This window comes from Temnothorax longispinosus, chromosome 2, assembly GCF_030848805.1.
Source record: "Temnothorax longispinosus isolate EJ_2023e chromosome 2, Tlon_JGU_v1, whole genome shotgun sequence".
In the NCBI taxonomy this organism is placed as follows: domain Eukaryota; kingdom Metazoa; phylum Arthropoda; class Insecta; order Hymenoptera; family Formicidae; genus Temnothorax; species Temnothorax longispinosus.
Genome location: NC_092359.1, coordinates 15,839,099 through 15,852,833, shown reverse-complemented (window position 1 = coordinate 15,852,833; position 13,735 = coordinate 15,839,099). Strand labels below are relative to the sequence as shown.

General features: G+C 37.3%; 1 protein-coding gene across 6 annotated transcripts in view; it reads left to right on the top strand.

Annotated features, from left to right (window-relative positions):
- Nucleotides 1-13,735, top strand: part of Ih (hyperpolarization activated cyclic nucleotide gated potassium channel Ih) — a 138,605-nt gene that overhangs the window by 63,721 nt on the left and 61,149 nt on the right. For all 6 annotated transcript variants that reach the window (XM_071769642.1, XM_071769644.1, XM_071769640.1 and 3 more), the window contains 2 exons: nt 7,602-7,978; nt 11,504-11,774. In XM_071769642.1, coding sequence (XP_071625743.1) covers nt 7,602-7,978; nt 11,504-11,774 — 648 coding nt within the window. The remainder of the gene's footprint in view (nt 1-7,601; nt 7,979-11,503; nt 11,775-13,735) is intronic.

Below are 13,735 nucleotides of genomic sequence, written 5' to 3'. Positions count from 1 at the left end.
TACTCAAAAGCGAATTTAAAAGTGAGGAAATAGCAGTACATAAAACACTAACAATTCTGTATATTTTTGTTACAATCATGTTATAAAATATTTAACTTTTTCACGAAGACGAGGACAGAGAACTTCATCCTTTTAGTCATTCAACTTTTTAATCATTTTACTCGAAAATACGTATCGTGTATAAATTCTGAAACTTTTTTAAAAGAGCTAATTCGGTTTCTCTCTTTATCAATTTTCAACATTTAACGCCATTAAAAAATAAATTTTTAAATATTTCATGCTCCATCGCTATCCTGTTTCAAAGACCAGAAGAGAGAAGATTGCATTATATCACTGAGAAAAAAATGTGCTTACTTTTAGTAAATATATTTACTAAAATTAGATTTACTTAATTTAAATAAATAATGTTAAAATGTAAAACTTATTAATTTGACTATAGTAAACTAAAGCATTAAAATAAAAAAATGTTTTCTTCTTGAAACGTTTACTTGAATCAAATTCAGGTTTACTATATTACAGTGTAATAGTTATTGAAATACAGTAAATGAATTTTTAAAATACTAAATCCGAATCTTTTAATTTTAGAAATGGCACTTTAATAATAAATATTTGCTTAAATTCACGTTTCCAAAGTTATAAAAATAATAAATAGAGTACTTATAAGAAATAAATATTTTCTTTAGTGCAATTTATTACATTTGACGAAACGTATACTGAAATAAAGTTAATATATTCGACAAAAAAAGGAAATTAAAATATATCCAACTATAATATATAAGCAGACCCCCTGCAAGGCGAAAACCACAGAGTCCACTGTCGTAAGTGGAAGAATCCCTTCTCTACAAGGGTATCTCTTGGCGCTTGGACGCCAATTTAGTATATATATATGTTTAAAAAATTTTTTTAAAAGTTTTTACTTATAGGTAAAAATAATTTATAGAAAAATTATATTTCAATAATCATTGACTGCATTGCAATAAATACTTGTTATCATTAATCAATTATTTTCTTTATAAAAGAATTACGTTGTTCAAATAAATACATACTAAAAAAATGCGTTCACAGTTGTATGCAAACTCGCAATTTACTAAAATTAAGAAAAAATTTTTTTTAGTATATTTTTTTCTCAATGCATAAAATGTTTTTTTCTCTCTAACCAATACCACTTGGGGTCATATTCTTACTCATAAGCGGCGGAGCGTTTAATATGCAAAACGTTTAATGCGCTATGACGAGGAGGTTGTACGTCCCAGCGGCGCAAATTCGCAGTTATAAATTGCCGGAGGAGCCGCGGCGGGCATATTTCCGTACTATGTGAAAGGCGTTCTGTTCATTTCAACTCGTTACCTCCAGCTTTCAAGCTCGGCTTGCGATGCAGCTTTACCCGAGGAAAAGTCAAATCTCGTCAAGTGAGTTACGTAGCGAGTATATACAGAATCATCGCAGACCAATATTACAAATAAATTATGGTACTTTATCTTCATAGAAACGGGTGTCCATTAGAGAAGAAAGAAAAAGGGATTAAAATAGAAAGCTACGAGCGGAGAGAGTTAAAAGCTTAAAAGTCAGAAAAAATGTCGCCAAGTCTATGATAAGTATTAAAAAGTTCCATACCTATGTATAATTGAAGCTTAAATTCGCTCTTTTCGTATCTCTTTCAACACTAGATATAACGTCAACAATAAAATGTACGATTTAAAATTGAATGCATAAACAAATTGGTTTTTACTCTTCTCCTTCCGGCCTCCGGATTTCATAGTTTTCGAATGGGAGGCAATTAAAAGTTTATCACCGTGCCATTTTTGCGCGGTCAGTAGATATGCATGCAGTCGCTTGAGATTGCATGCATATCTACTGATCCCGTCCTGTAAAAATAATGTATTTCTAGAAGTTTTAAAATACTATCTCGTGTGAATAATTTCAACGTTTACACAATAAAATTATAAAATTACAGAAATATGAAGATACAAGTCCCGCACACTCCCTTCAGCCATTCGTTTATTTAGTTTAAGGAAAAATGCGGTCAATCGGAGACACTCCATGTACACCGATTTGATTGTTACGGCAGTGCCAATAACGGCAATAATAGTTTTTCGTTGGACCATGAAACTCTATTGTCGCGCGATGCCGAGGCGAACGCACGAACTCGCGTTGCAGAGCACCGGAATGCCGGAACTGCATTGGCCCCCGCGTCGAACAAACGAACATTGCGCACTGAAATGGCAGAAAGTCGGAGACGTATAAAAAGGACAGGATATACTATCCGCCGGAAACGAGAAATAGTAAAAGCTTTTTAGTATTCAATAAAAATATTGCAAGAACACGCACCGTAAAAAGGCGAGCTTTTGGCTTGTAACTACATAACAAAATTCCGTCATTAAATTAAAGTGGACCTTGCACGAATATATATTTTCTTAACTCAAAAATTGAATACCAAAATTCTTAATGAATATTAAAAAGTTGCTGCTAATGACTGCTGCTCTCAAAACTCCGCTCGAAGAGAAATCGAGGCACCAAATTCGTCAGAGTTCTTAAAATTCTCGAAGTCCGTAAAGTCCATCGTCATAATTAATATCCAATATTTAAGGATCCTTTATATATTTTGCAAGATATACTTTTTTTGCCGTTATGTAGATTAAAGTATATTTCTTAATTCATCTTATCATAATGTCGTAGAATGCAAAAGAGGCGCGATTAGTAAAAGATTGAAGGGATTATTCACCATCAAAATATCGTAGAGTAATTATGTAAAAAAAGTATAATCTTTACAATGAAGCATATATTATGTGTACACTTTTAACTTTTAACACAACTATATGGTTGAAGAAAAGACTAGCTTTTCTTGCTAAAAGCATTATTTAATGTGTCGTCGTATCCGAGTTACCTAACTAATAGATACAGCCGTAAAAGGTCGGAAGGCGTAATTATGAACATCACTTATAGAATTGCAATTATGAAAAAAGAATTATAAATCAACTATAATTTGTTATAACGAAGTAGATATTCAATGTACATTTTACAACAGGAATAATATGCGTTGAAGAAAAGACTGGGTTTTCTTATTAAATGATATCGTTTGAATTCAATTAATCACTTAAATGTTTGTACAACGACAAATGATCATACTCGAAACCTATAATTATGAATTCAATTCCAAACAGAACGTTAATTCACTTAGCGAATTGCATGGGTAAGTGAATTAACAAACATTCATGAAGTATCCAATCACAGATTATATACACTAAAATATCCTATCAAATCTAATTTTATGTTTACGATTAATCATTAGAATATTATACATAAACCATATGTTCTTTTTTAATTAACATGTCTTAATTTTCATGCGTTCATTATAACGTTTTTATAAGAGATTACTTAGGTTCGAAAATAATAGTCATGAAATCTAGTAATATCCAGAAACGACGCGAGTGGGATAAGAGATAAAAATCCTATTAAAAAATATAATCCTATTAAATAATTAAACGAATATAAATCTTTTATGTAACATATGATATCATAGTAATTACGTATAACGTTCTAATTGACAAAAAACGCTATTTCAATTAAAACTATCTGGTTAGGTTATTATCCGCTAAGCATAATTCATATAATACAAAAAACTATATATTCTGTACTCGTCGCGCTGTTTTCGAAACATTTATCGCCATATTGCGGAACCGTATAGTTGCTAATGCGTCTACACTGTATTGATTAGCAAAGTGTTTATAACTGTGCTATCTTAATTAGGTTTAGGTATTTCGCGATTAGAAGATTCTACTGCATATTACGAACTTCGTCTACGCCAGTAAAGCAAGATGCGGCGTCAATATTGATTTATGTTCAATTCGATTCGCCTTTCGATAGAACATGATAAATTGAGGTCGAGAAACGAAGGCACAATCATACGTAAAGCAAACAGCATAAGACAGAAAATCTATACCGCACAGTTCGGCGAATATATAATTTCCTTTCTTTCTGATTATCACAAATAACAACTTTCCCGATTTCCTTCAAATGAATAACGCGCATTTCATCGTAACACATTTATAATATATGTTATAGCATAAATACTAGTCGAAGTCGAATATTCATATATTGTTTTAGGATATTTTAGAATATCTTTCGCCTAACATATCGTACTGCAAAAAAAGTTTTATGAGAAAGATGAAGTATCGTTTCTCTTTATTTAACAAATATAATGTAATTCATATAGGCATTGCCAATTTTAATTTCGCAAAGAAGATTCCAAAATAAAACTAAATTAAAAGTCAAATAAGCGAGCAGTCTTTCTCTGTCGAAATATCGTACATTAATAAAAATTAAGAAGAGTTGGCATATATTGTAGGGTCCGTTACAGCCCGCTCATCCAAGGCCATTATTCGCGTCGATGGCACAACCTCGTCAAAGACAGTCGGGTCAGGTCGTTCCCTCGACTCGCCATACCATTTGGCAAATTGAGAAAAGCTATAGCAATCGAAAGCGAACCTTGACACTCTTTTTTCCACCGGCGTATCTTGTATTTTTGAGAGGCGCATACATCTCGACTTGAATGCTTTTTGCATCGCGGTCGACCGCATTGCCCGATGGGGAGGTTTCTTAAAATAGATTCCAGTGCTAACTAGAAGTTGATTCGAACACGTACGCACACATGTACGTATCGAGTGATGCATACAATGGCATCGCAGGTTTCTCTTTCTCTAGACAAGATTTAGCTTTATGAAAGCTGGACATGTGCGCGCATCTGTAGGCATCGGTTTACAATCCGTTGCTGCTGCATCAAAAGCTATATACGTATCTCCATTGTAATTTAAATAAAGAGTACTAATTAATTCAGCATTACCAAAATAATAAAATAATGTAGAAGTATGAGCTAATTCTGGTCAAAGAGAAAGATAAAGAGAAAAAGAGACAGACCGAAATATAATTTAATTTAAAATTTTTACGGTTTTTATGAAAAAATGAGAAAAGTATAGAACTTGATAAAAATATTTTTAACTAAAATATAATACTTTTTTAAAACATGATATAATTTTAAAACAAATGATAATCTCGCATCTGCAACTTTGCATTATGTTGCCGGATAATTCACGCTTCTTGAATATTATAGAATCACAATATCCTGATGTGCATTCCGCTCCTATCTCATATTTTCTTTCTCTTTTTATCTCGCACCTTCTCGCATTTTCCATTTTATCTTTATTCCTAACTCTTCGCTTTACCATTTTGTACAACCATTGAGAGGCAGGGTGCTTCGTAGAACATTTCTCATTGGTGGTCTTCTCTTATCTATTGCTACCGTCGCTTCTTTCACACAGCTTCAAGCAGCCTTTGCTTGAGGAAAAGCATGCACCTTGTTAAGACGAACCGCGCGCAAGAAGAGCTTGATGCACCGCGTCCGCTATTTTTACGTATCTTTTCCGACGGCTTTCCTGACGCCTGGTTTATTTGCCCGTCACGTTGACGCGCAATTATTACGAACGCGCTACGTGATTTAATATGCGACCGTACTTCGTCGCACTTTAGATTGACGCGATAAAATTTCCGGCAATTTGTTTTTCTTCCGTCGAATGAATACGGATGGACGCGATTGGCGCATCGCGCGGCGCAACGTGGCGGAAATTGCATTATTTTCGACCATTGCTTGGACAAATATAAAACGAGCGCACGCTCAATAAAACTTACGCCATAAGAGTCGTATATATTACGATATTTTATAATTGCGACAGAAATAATTTATCAATCGTCGATAGATCGATTGTCAATAGATAAATAAAATTTTATTTCGAGTTATTTTTTAGTACATCGTTTCAGATGGCTTTCCACTTTGACTTAATAAACTAATTTTTTTTATTACGCGACTCTTTTGTCTTTCATTCCTAAAACTAGTCAAAATACATAATTTTAGTATTTGAAGTAGTAATTTGAAGTTGTTACATAATTTTAGTAATGTAAAGCCTCAGGAAAATGTATCTAAATATGTTTACATTCAGTTTTACAGTCTAAAAGTTTTCAATTTTATATAAAAGAAATCGGTTTAACTGTAAAATAACACGAGTCATAAATTTGTCAATCACTGAATAATTTTATATAAAATTATGAAGTTGTCTATAAAAAAAAATTCACATAGATTTTTATATTTTTATTCTGAAATGTTTAAAACGTTGGATAAGCAAAGGTTATCGACCTAGCAATGACCATTTAATGATCGACTGATTTTGTATGCCTTACGGGACGTGATCGGAATTGACGAAGTTACTCCGACGTAGATTGCCTGCTCTGCCCATCAGCTGTGGTTCCTAACAATTTCGGTAACACAATTTGATCCCGAGGCACGAGAACGAATTTGATTTATGTCATGTGCGTAAAGCATGAGATAACATTGCACTTTCGCTGCAGTCAGCGTCATGCCCGCGCGTTCAAATTCGCGATATCGATATTTGTTAGTATGCAAGAAGAACGAGCGGGCGCCGGCTTGCGCGTGCCAATAGTGAAAATCCGCCGTTGATGCACCATCATGCTTTCGCACACTCGTACGCGGGAGAAAATATTTATTGCCGTTCGCGATTTTCGCGTCGTCGCGAAGTGCCGAGATATTTCGTGGTGAACTGAATGTATGCGCGACATCACGACGGTGAGAAAACGCATTATCGGCATTCGCTGTATCAGGTGTCACGTCGAACGAGCTGTCGATACCAGCGGCGATCGGCATCACGCGTAATTGACCATTAGATCGGCTCCCTATAACTTTCTCCCCAAACGTCTATCTTCGAGATGTGTAATATGTTACAGAAAATCTACATTATATTTTATAGAAATAAGATCAAACTGTCAGATCAAACCGTCTCTTATTCCAAAATAAAAAAATCATTGAACTTCACCAAACATTTATCTTTATATTTAATAGTTCAAAAATAAAGAGTTCAGAATATTACGGAATTTCGTCATATACAACATATTCTATAATAAACGCAATTCGTGAAGGGATCGATCTTGAGTCAAACAAGCACAAATAATTAAAAGTCTGAAATTAAAAATAATATTCATTTATCTACATTCTCGAAACTTAATTTTGCAAAATCTCATATTTTAATATATTCTTGTGAAATATTCTTGGAAAATATGAAAGGCGTGCCGCGATATATTCATTGTTGTGTCGAATCATCGTGCTATATACATACGAAACGTCGGCCATCGCTACGAATATTTCCATAATAATATGTACGCGCGGATAGTGAAAACCGCTTTACCGATATATTGGGACGTGCCGCGCTGTTACTCCAATTCCAATTTTTCTTTGACGACTTTGATGTATTCTGTAAAGTATTATAGTTATCTCTGCTATATCCATATAGTATTTCTTTTAAAATCAAAGAAGAAATAATGCTCGATTGAATCTTGGCAAAAGGAAAACGGTCTCTCGATAGACAGATAGATAGGTTCAAGTCAAATCTCCTCGAATTGAAAACCCTGTATCCCTGTGTGTCATTAAAAAAAGACGGAGTAACTTCCACGAAAGTTCGCGAGTTCTGTCCGGAGTATAGCTTGTGTTCGCAGCGAGTGTTTGAGAAAGACAACACTATACAATGAAGAATTTGTTGCAGGGAGGGCGAGGGCGGCGGCGGCGGCGGCGGTGGCGGCCGTTCTGTGACCGGCTCCGTTGGCGGCGGTGGCGGAGGCGGCGGCGGCGGCGGTCGTCGGGCACCGAGCCTACGGCTGGTGAACGGAAGGGCGACCACGGGGGTGAGTTTGCACACCAGCAGCACCGAATCCGTGCGCTCTCCCCATCACCAGCTCGGCCAGCAGATCGGCAACAACAACTGCCACGCCGGTAACAACCCCGCCGCGAACAATCATCCACGGCTCAACAAAGATGACAGCATCAAGATCAGCATCGAGAACACCAACACGTGCACGGACAGTCTCGTCACTGCTCTAGACGACGAGACCCTGCTCATCACCGATTTCCTGGGCGACACAGGTAAGTCAACGAATCGGCGATCAAAGAGATCCTGCTCTTTAAAGGATTCGTATAATTACGATAGTTTTGATCTTCTTTCGAGCACACTGAGAATGTTAGAATGTTTTGCGCATTGAGAATATTTATCTATATTACCATCACCATACATTATTAATTCGCATACGTAAAATGTGATTACTCGATTAAAACATGCAAACTGTTTCTACTGATTAAACAGCCCATTGTCATAAAATGTAAATACGATAATTGTTTCAAAATTGGATTAATTCAATTAATTACGACGATATACAGATTATAGCTTTCATGCAGCGCGACTGAACGCATTCACAGCATTCATGTGGGATATTAAAAGAGAATCCACATTTAAATACGCTATTCAAAGTAGGAGTATTTTTTATTGTTTATATTGCTTTTGTATTTTTTTGTAAAAGTCTTGATAACGGTACTTGTGTCATCGCTCGTACCGTAATGCAAATATCGATGTCGTACATAAGTATTACGTTCAAATAAACGAACGGTTTATTTGAGATGTTTGCATAAAATGCAAGACGTAACGTCTACGACCATTATAAATTCCAATTGAACTTGCGATCTTCGCAAACTTCTCGGAGGGATATAAAGAATCCGAGTAGAAATGACGACTTTAATGAGATCCGCCGTAATAAAGCGATACAATCATAACGACGACGGGAATGAATCGTTCAACGAATTGCATTGCGCGCTGTGTCACCGTAACATCAAGCTTCCCGTAATGTCCACGTTATATGAATCTCGGCTCACGAAACGGAAGTGACTAGACATGAAATTACAGGCTGAATTTTCTAATTGGTCGAAGTATTGGCGTCAGTATACTCATTTTTTAACTATATCGCGTAAATAGGCCACTGAATCGAATCAAAAGGCTCATAAATGTCGGATTAAACTCGTTTCTCGCAGGTGTACACGAATGCGATTGTCGCACTGTGGTGTTCGCGGTGAAATGTCATAAATCATTGATCGGACCTGTGACACGCGTTCATACATGTGTGTAACGAGCGGGTTGTCCGTCGCGTACAACGTACAAATGGTGCGATGTGCTTGCTGTAACGCGATGCAGCTAATGGTGATGGAAAAAGGAACGTCGTTTTATACAGAAATAACTGAAATGCGAAATAACATTACGAGGATACAAATAATATCAAAGCGAAAATTTATGTGCAATGGAATACGGCAAATGTCGCGAGATCCTGAAAGAAAGAGGGAGGAAGAGAGAGAGAAAGAGAATCTAAATATTGCAGGACATGTGTTCTTCGCAAATGTATAATGCAGCGTAATATATTTCGTGAGAAAGGATTACCATATTCAAAGTTGTTTCGGGATAAGACTATTTAAAATAAGAATGATTCAACACGCTTGTATAAGTTAGCATCAGGCGATAATAAATGAAATTTTTAGCAACGCGTATTTATGCGAATTTATAAATGCAAATTCAACTGTATTACTTTCGCATCAAAATATAATCATTATAGGCATCTCCTCGTTTTTCTGGTTTGGATGCATCATATATAATACTCACCGCATACGAACGCAGTGGATTTTTCGCGAAAATTGAAAATATACGATAATAAATTGGATACTGGAATATAAAAAACCTCTGACACATTTTGCGCGAACATAGGTGCTCCCTGAACCCATATTCAAGCGTATCTATTAAAATAATATAAACCTCAATTAATTTGCAGTTTCGCTGACGATAGCATACCTATATTCTTATTAAATAATTCGAAGGAAATAATATAGCATGATCGTAGCCTACAATTTCTAATTACATATCACAGTAATACAAATTCGAATCATTCCGGACGCAAATCTTTATAACACAGAATACATTACAGAATTTATAAATATGGCTAATACGAATTTGAATATTCTCCATAAAAATTGAATTCTTATTTGTTGCTCACGATTAAAACTCAGCAACGCTATTCTATCCATTCTGTCCATTCGACTCGAATATCATACGGTACAACGTGACGAGTGCAATAAATCGCGATATTGGATCTCTTACGCCACTGCGATTCGTATCGGCATCAGGAATCATATGGTAGAGCGTCCGGGGATTAGCGTATATACCAACATATGGAAAAAAAGAATCGGGCATATGTACCCGTTCGTCCGGCTAAAACCGGTCAGTGGATACGCATCTCTTCTCGCGCTTCTTCGTCCTTGTTCCGTTACTTAAGCGAATCTTGCGCGGTATATATCTGCTTTTCGACCGGGTTAACGCGATACTGTTTTATCTCGTTCTCGTCCGCGAACTCGTCATGGCGATGAACGTCGACGAAGGAGGTGGATCTGTTTTCGTGGCGCAAGAGAAGCCGCTCTTGCAGCAAAGTGCCATGTCCTCGCAAAACGGTTTGAAATCGAACAATATTGGTTCCTGGTCAGAATCGTGCGAGGAGTTTATCTCAAATTGGACATTATGGAGCACGGTTCACGGGACTTTTCGAAAATCGCGTACATCCGGTGAGTGTTGCTAAATCGTATCGTTTATGCGATTGTCAATAACCATTGACTTTGTCGGTACTTATTTCGAAAAGGGAAGACAGAAACGATGATAATATTCTTTCATTTCTACTGCCTTTTAGACCAAGACTTTTACAAAAAAATATAAAAGTGATTTAAAATTTAAGTCATAAAAAATAATAAGAATTCAAATATTATGAGTTAGGACGTTAGGAATAACGTAATTGGTGATTTACGCAATATCGATAAATGTAATAAATACATGTAATATAATTATTTATGTGTAAAAATTTGATTCCATTATCAGTCATTTGTGATGAACGATTGCAATGAGTTGTCATGAGTGATTTACAATTAGAAAATTAAATTAAGATATTTATACTGGAATTAACGAAAATTAATGTGGCATGTAAAACTGTGAAAATTATGCATGCATTATTGATGCATGCATAAAAGTGATTCTTGAGTCGTTCTTGAGAAAAACTTCTTTGTTTTAAGAAGAAGAGATAATTATGCCGTCAAAGCAAAAGAGATGGCAACAAAACAAAGATACATGTTGACCTTAGAGGATTTCTGAGAAAGTACGTGTGCGCGAATGTGTGTGTGTGTGTGTGTGTGTGTGTATCGCGATTTTAAATTTTAACCGTGTCAAATCTTATTTGAATTTATCAAACACTTAACATTTTCGAGAGGCAAATAAACTTTAACTCACCGTGATCATATAAGTTCTAAAGAGTCCCGTGAAATTTGCACAAAGCAAATTTCGCAAGTTAGTTTATGAGCCATAAAGATACTTCGGGTTAACGACATTAAGTCATACGTTTCGGCGCTATCAAGTTTACAAGTTCAGTTATGCTTGTGGACAGTTCGCGATTTGTGCTTTGTGCGACCGCTATCATGCGACTCGACTCAGGTTTATCGGATAGGAGTGAAATTTTACGAGCGCTATCGAATGACGATAAAAGTCGCGGAATAATGAACGATTGTCGCCGTCACTGACCTCACGCGACCGTGTTGCAGGCAACGAAATGAATTACAAGGGCAGCGGGAAGGTCCACTTCGGGGTGGACGACGTGTCCCTCTATGGGACGCCAAAGGAGGAACCAGGCCCGGGCCTCCCGGGCCAGGAGGTCAAGCAGAGCTTCCTGAAGAATCAGCTTCAGGCCCTGTTCCAGCCGACGGACAACAAGTTGGCTATGAAGCTCTTCGGTAGCAAGAAGGCGCTTATGAAGGAACGGATCAGACAGAAAGCCGCAGGTCACTGGGTCATCCATCCTTGCTCCAGTTTTCGGTATGTCCTTCGACTATCAACTGCATGATCTCATTCAACAGGCCGCATCAATATTTTGCGCTATCGCATTCGTTCCGGCTCGAAAACATGTTCCACCAAGAAATATCGGCCCTAGACACAGCCTCATATCTAAGTCTGCTTGAACAAACTCACGCGCGACACATCGTTCTCCGTAAAAGGGGACAAAACTCTGCATGCACTTGTTCCTCACGGGAGGCGTAAAATTTTACGCTTAGTTGTTGACAAATAACTAGATATATAAATAACGCATACTACTATAATAATTGGCTACTATATAATACAAGTTCCTATATTAATATTCATCTTTTTTCGTAAAAGTAAAAATTTTTTCGTAAAAATTTAGCTTCTCCAACACTTCGTAAGTTACATCAATCATGAAATGCTTTTTGCGAGACGCATTACCTCAGACATTTTAAAAGGAAATGGTAGAAAATGAAAAATTACTTCTCTTCATGAGACTTGCTTTTGTGCCGATATAAAAAATTATTATCCGATTGTGCCAGTCATTTTTAACTTAATATGATACAATTTTTAATTTTAACAGTCACTGCTCCGAGAAATAGAGTGACGTTATAAAAAATTTATTGTTCGGATATGAATATGTTACGTGTACGTTATGTACGAACGTGTACGAAAGTGATAAATGACAGACGAGCCCTGAGCGAGTAAGCGTAAATCAACGCTAGTCGTGTCGGCTTACTCGCAAGCCAAAACTTTTCGGCTCGACTACGACCCCGGCTCAAGGAACGTAAACTAGCGCCTTTGTGCCGCAGTAAAATATCTGCCGTATCCGGATCGTTCTTCAGGCTTTCGAGCCGCGCGGGCACGTCTCCGGCAAGCAGGACAGATTTCGAGGATCACAAAAGGGCGCGTTTGACCTACGACGACGTGCGGGGTTAACACGCGTTGCTCGCGGCTTCAATCGATCTGGGTCGCGCGGAATATTCAATGGTTCTACGAAGAATCACGGATTTAGTTATGTATATGCCGCATGTATATACAGTCGAATAGTCGACCTCGCCCCGCTGGCGAAGTCGACGAAACAGCAATGGGACTTTACGGCCTCAAGAAGGAGGCCTCCATCATGCCTTTCGTTTCCTGCCGGAGTTGCCTTATCGATGGCGAGCCACAATCCGTCGCTAAAGTCCGGACGCGTGCTATCGACTTCTCGCGGAGGATGTTGACGCGCTCGCCGAGCCGTTTAAGGACAAATGTATCGATTAGAATGACAATAAGCGCTCGAGAGTGCCTGTCTACCGAACGATAATGGATGGGCGATCCTCGATTAATGGATCGCTTGCGGAATTAACTATTAATCAACATTAGTCCGGCAAAAAGGATTACAAGAGCGTAAAGTATCCTCCGCGGATTTGTGTTAGCGAAAGTTCACCGGTAACACAATAATACGTAAATGAAAAATCGAAAAACGCAAGTACTGAGGTTCGAGAAATTTATTCTTAATTTATTAAAAATAAATTTCAAATCGTAACGGTTGAAAATTAACGAGAATTAACTTTTAACAATTAACATCTTCTCATAATGTCCAACAATTTATCCTTCGATGATTTATACGGAAGAATTGTCACAGTCTAATTTCTTGTTTAATATATGTTCATTGCTCGTGCAAGTTCTTTTAAAATCTATTTTTGAAGCAAAAAAAAACTCTGCGGCGAGAGAAATCAACCGAAACGAATCCGCGCGGCCTGAAAACAAGCAAATGGGATCTCATTGCAGTATCAAATTGCCGATATTAAACTGTGCATAGCACAGCGTGTCGTTCCATAACGCGCGAAACGCTATACTCCACCACGGCTTGGCAGCCGCGACGGCGGCGACGGCGACGGCGCGCGGCGGCAGCGGCGTTTGTCGTTCCAATTGGTTGAAATTGCCCGGCGCTTCCGTTCGGAATCTTGGTTAATTACCGGCAGCGCGGAGGACAT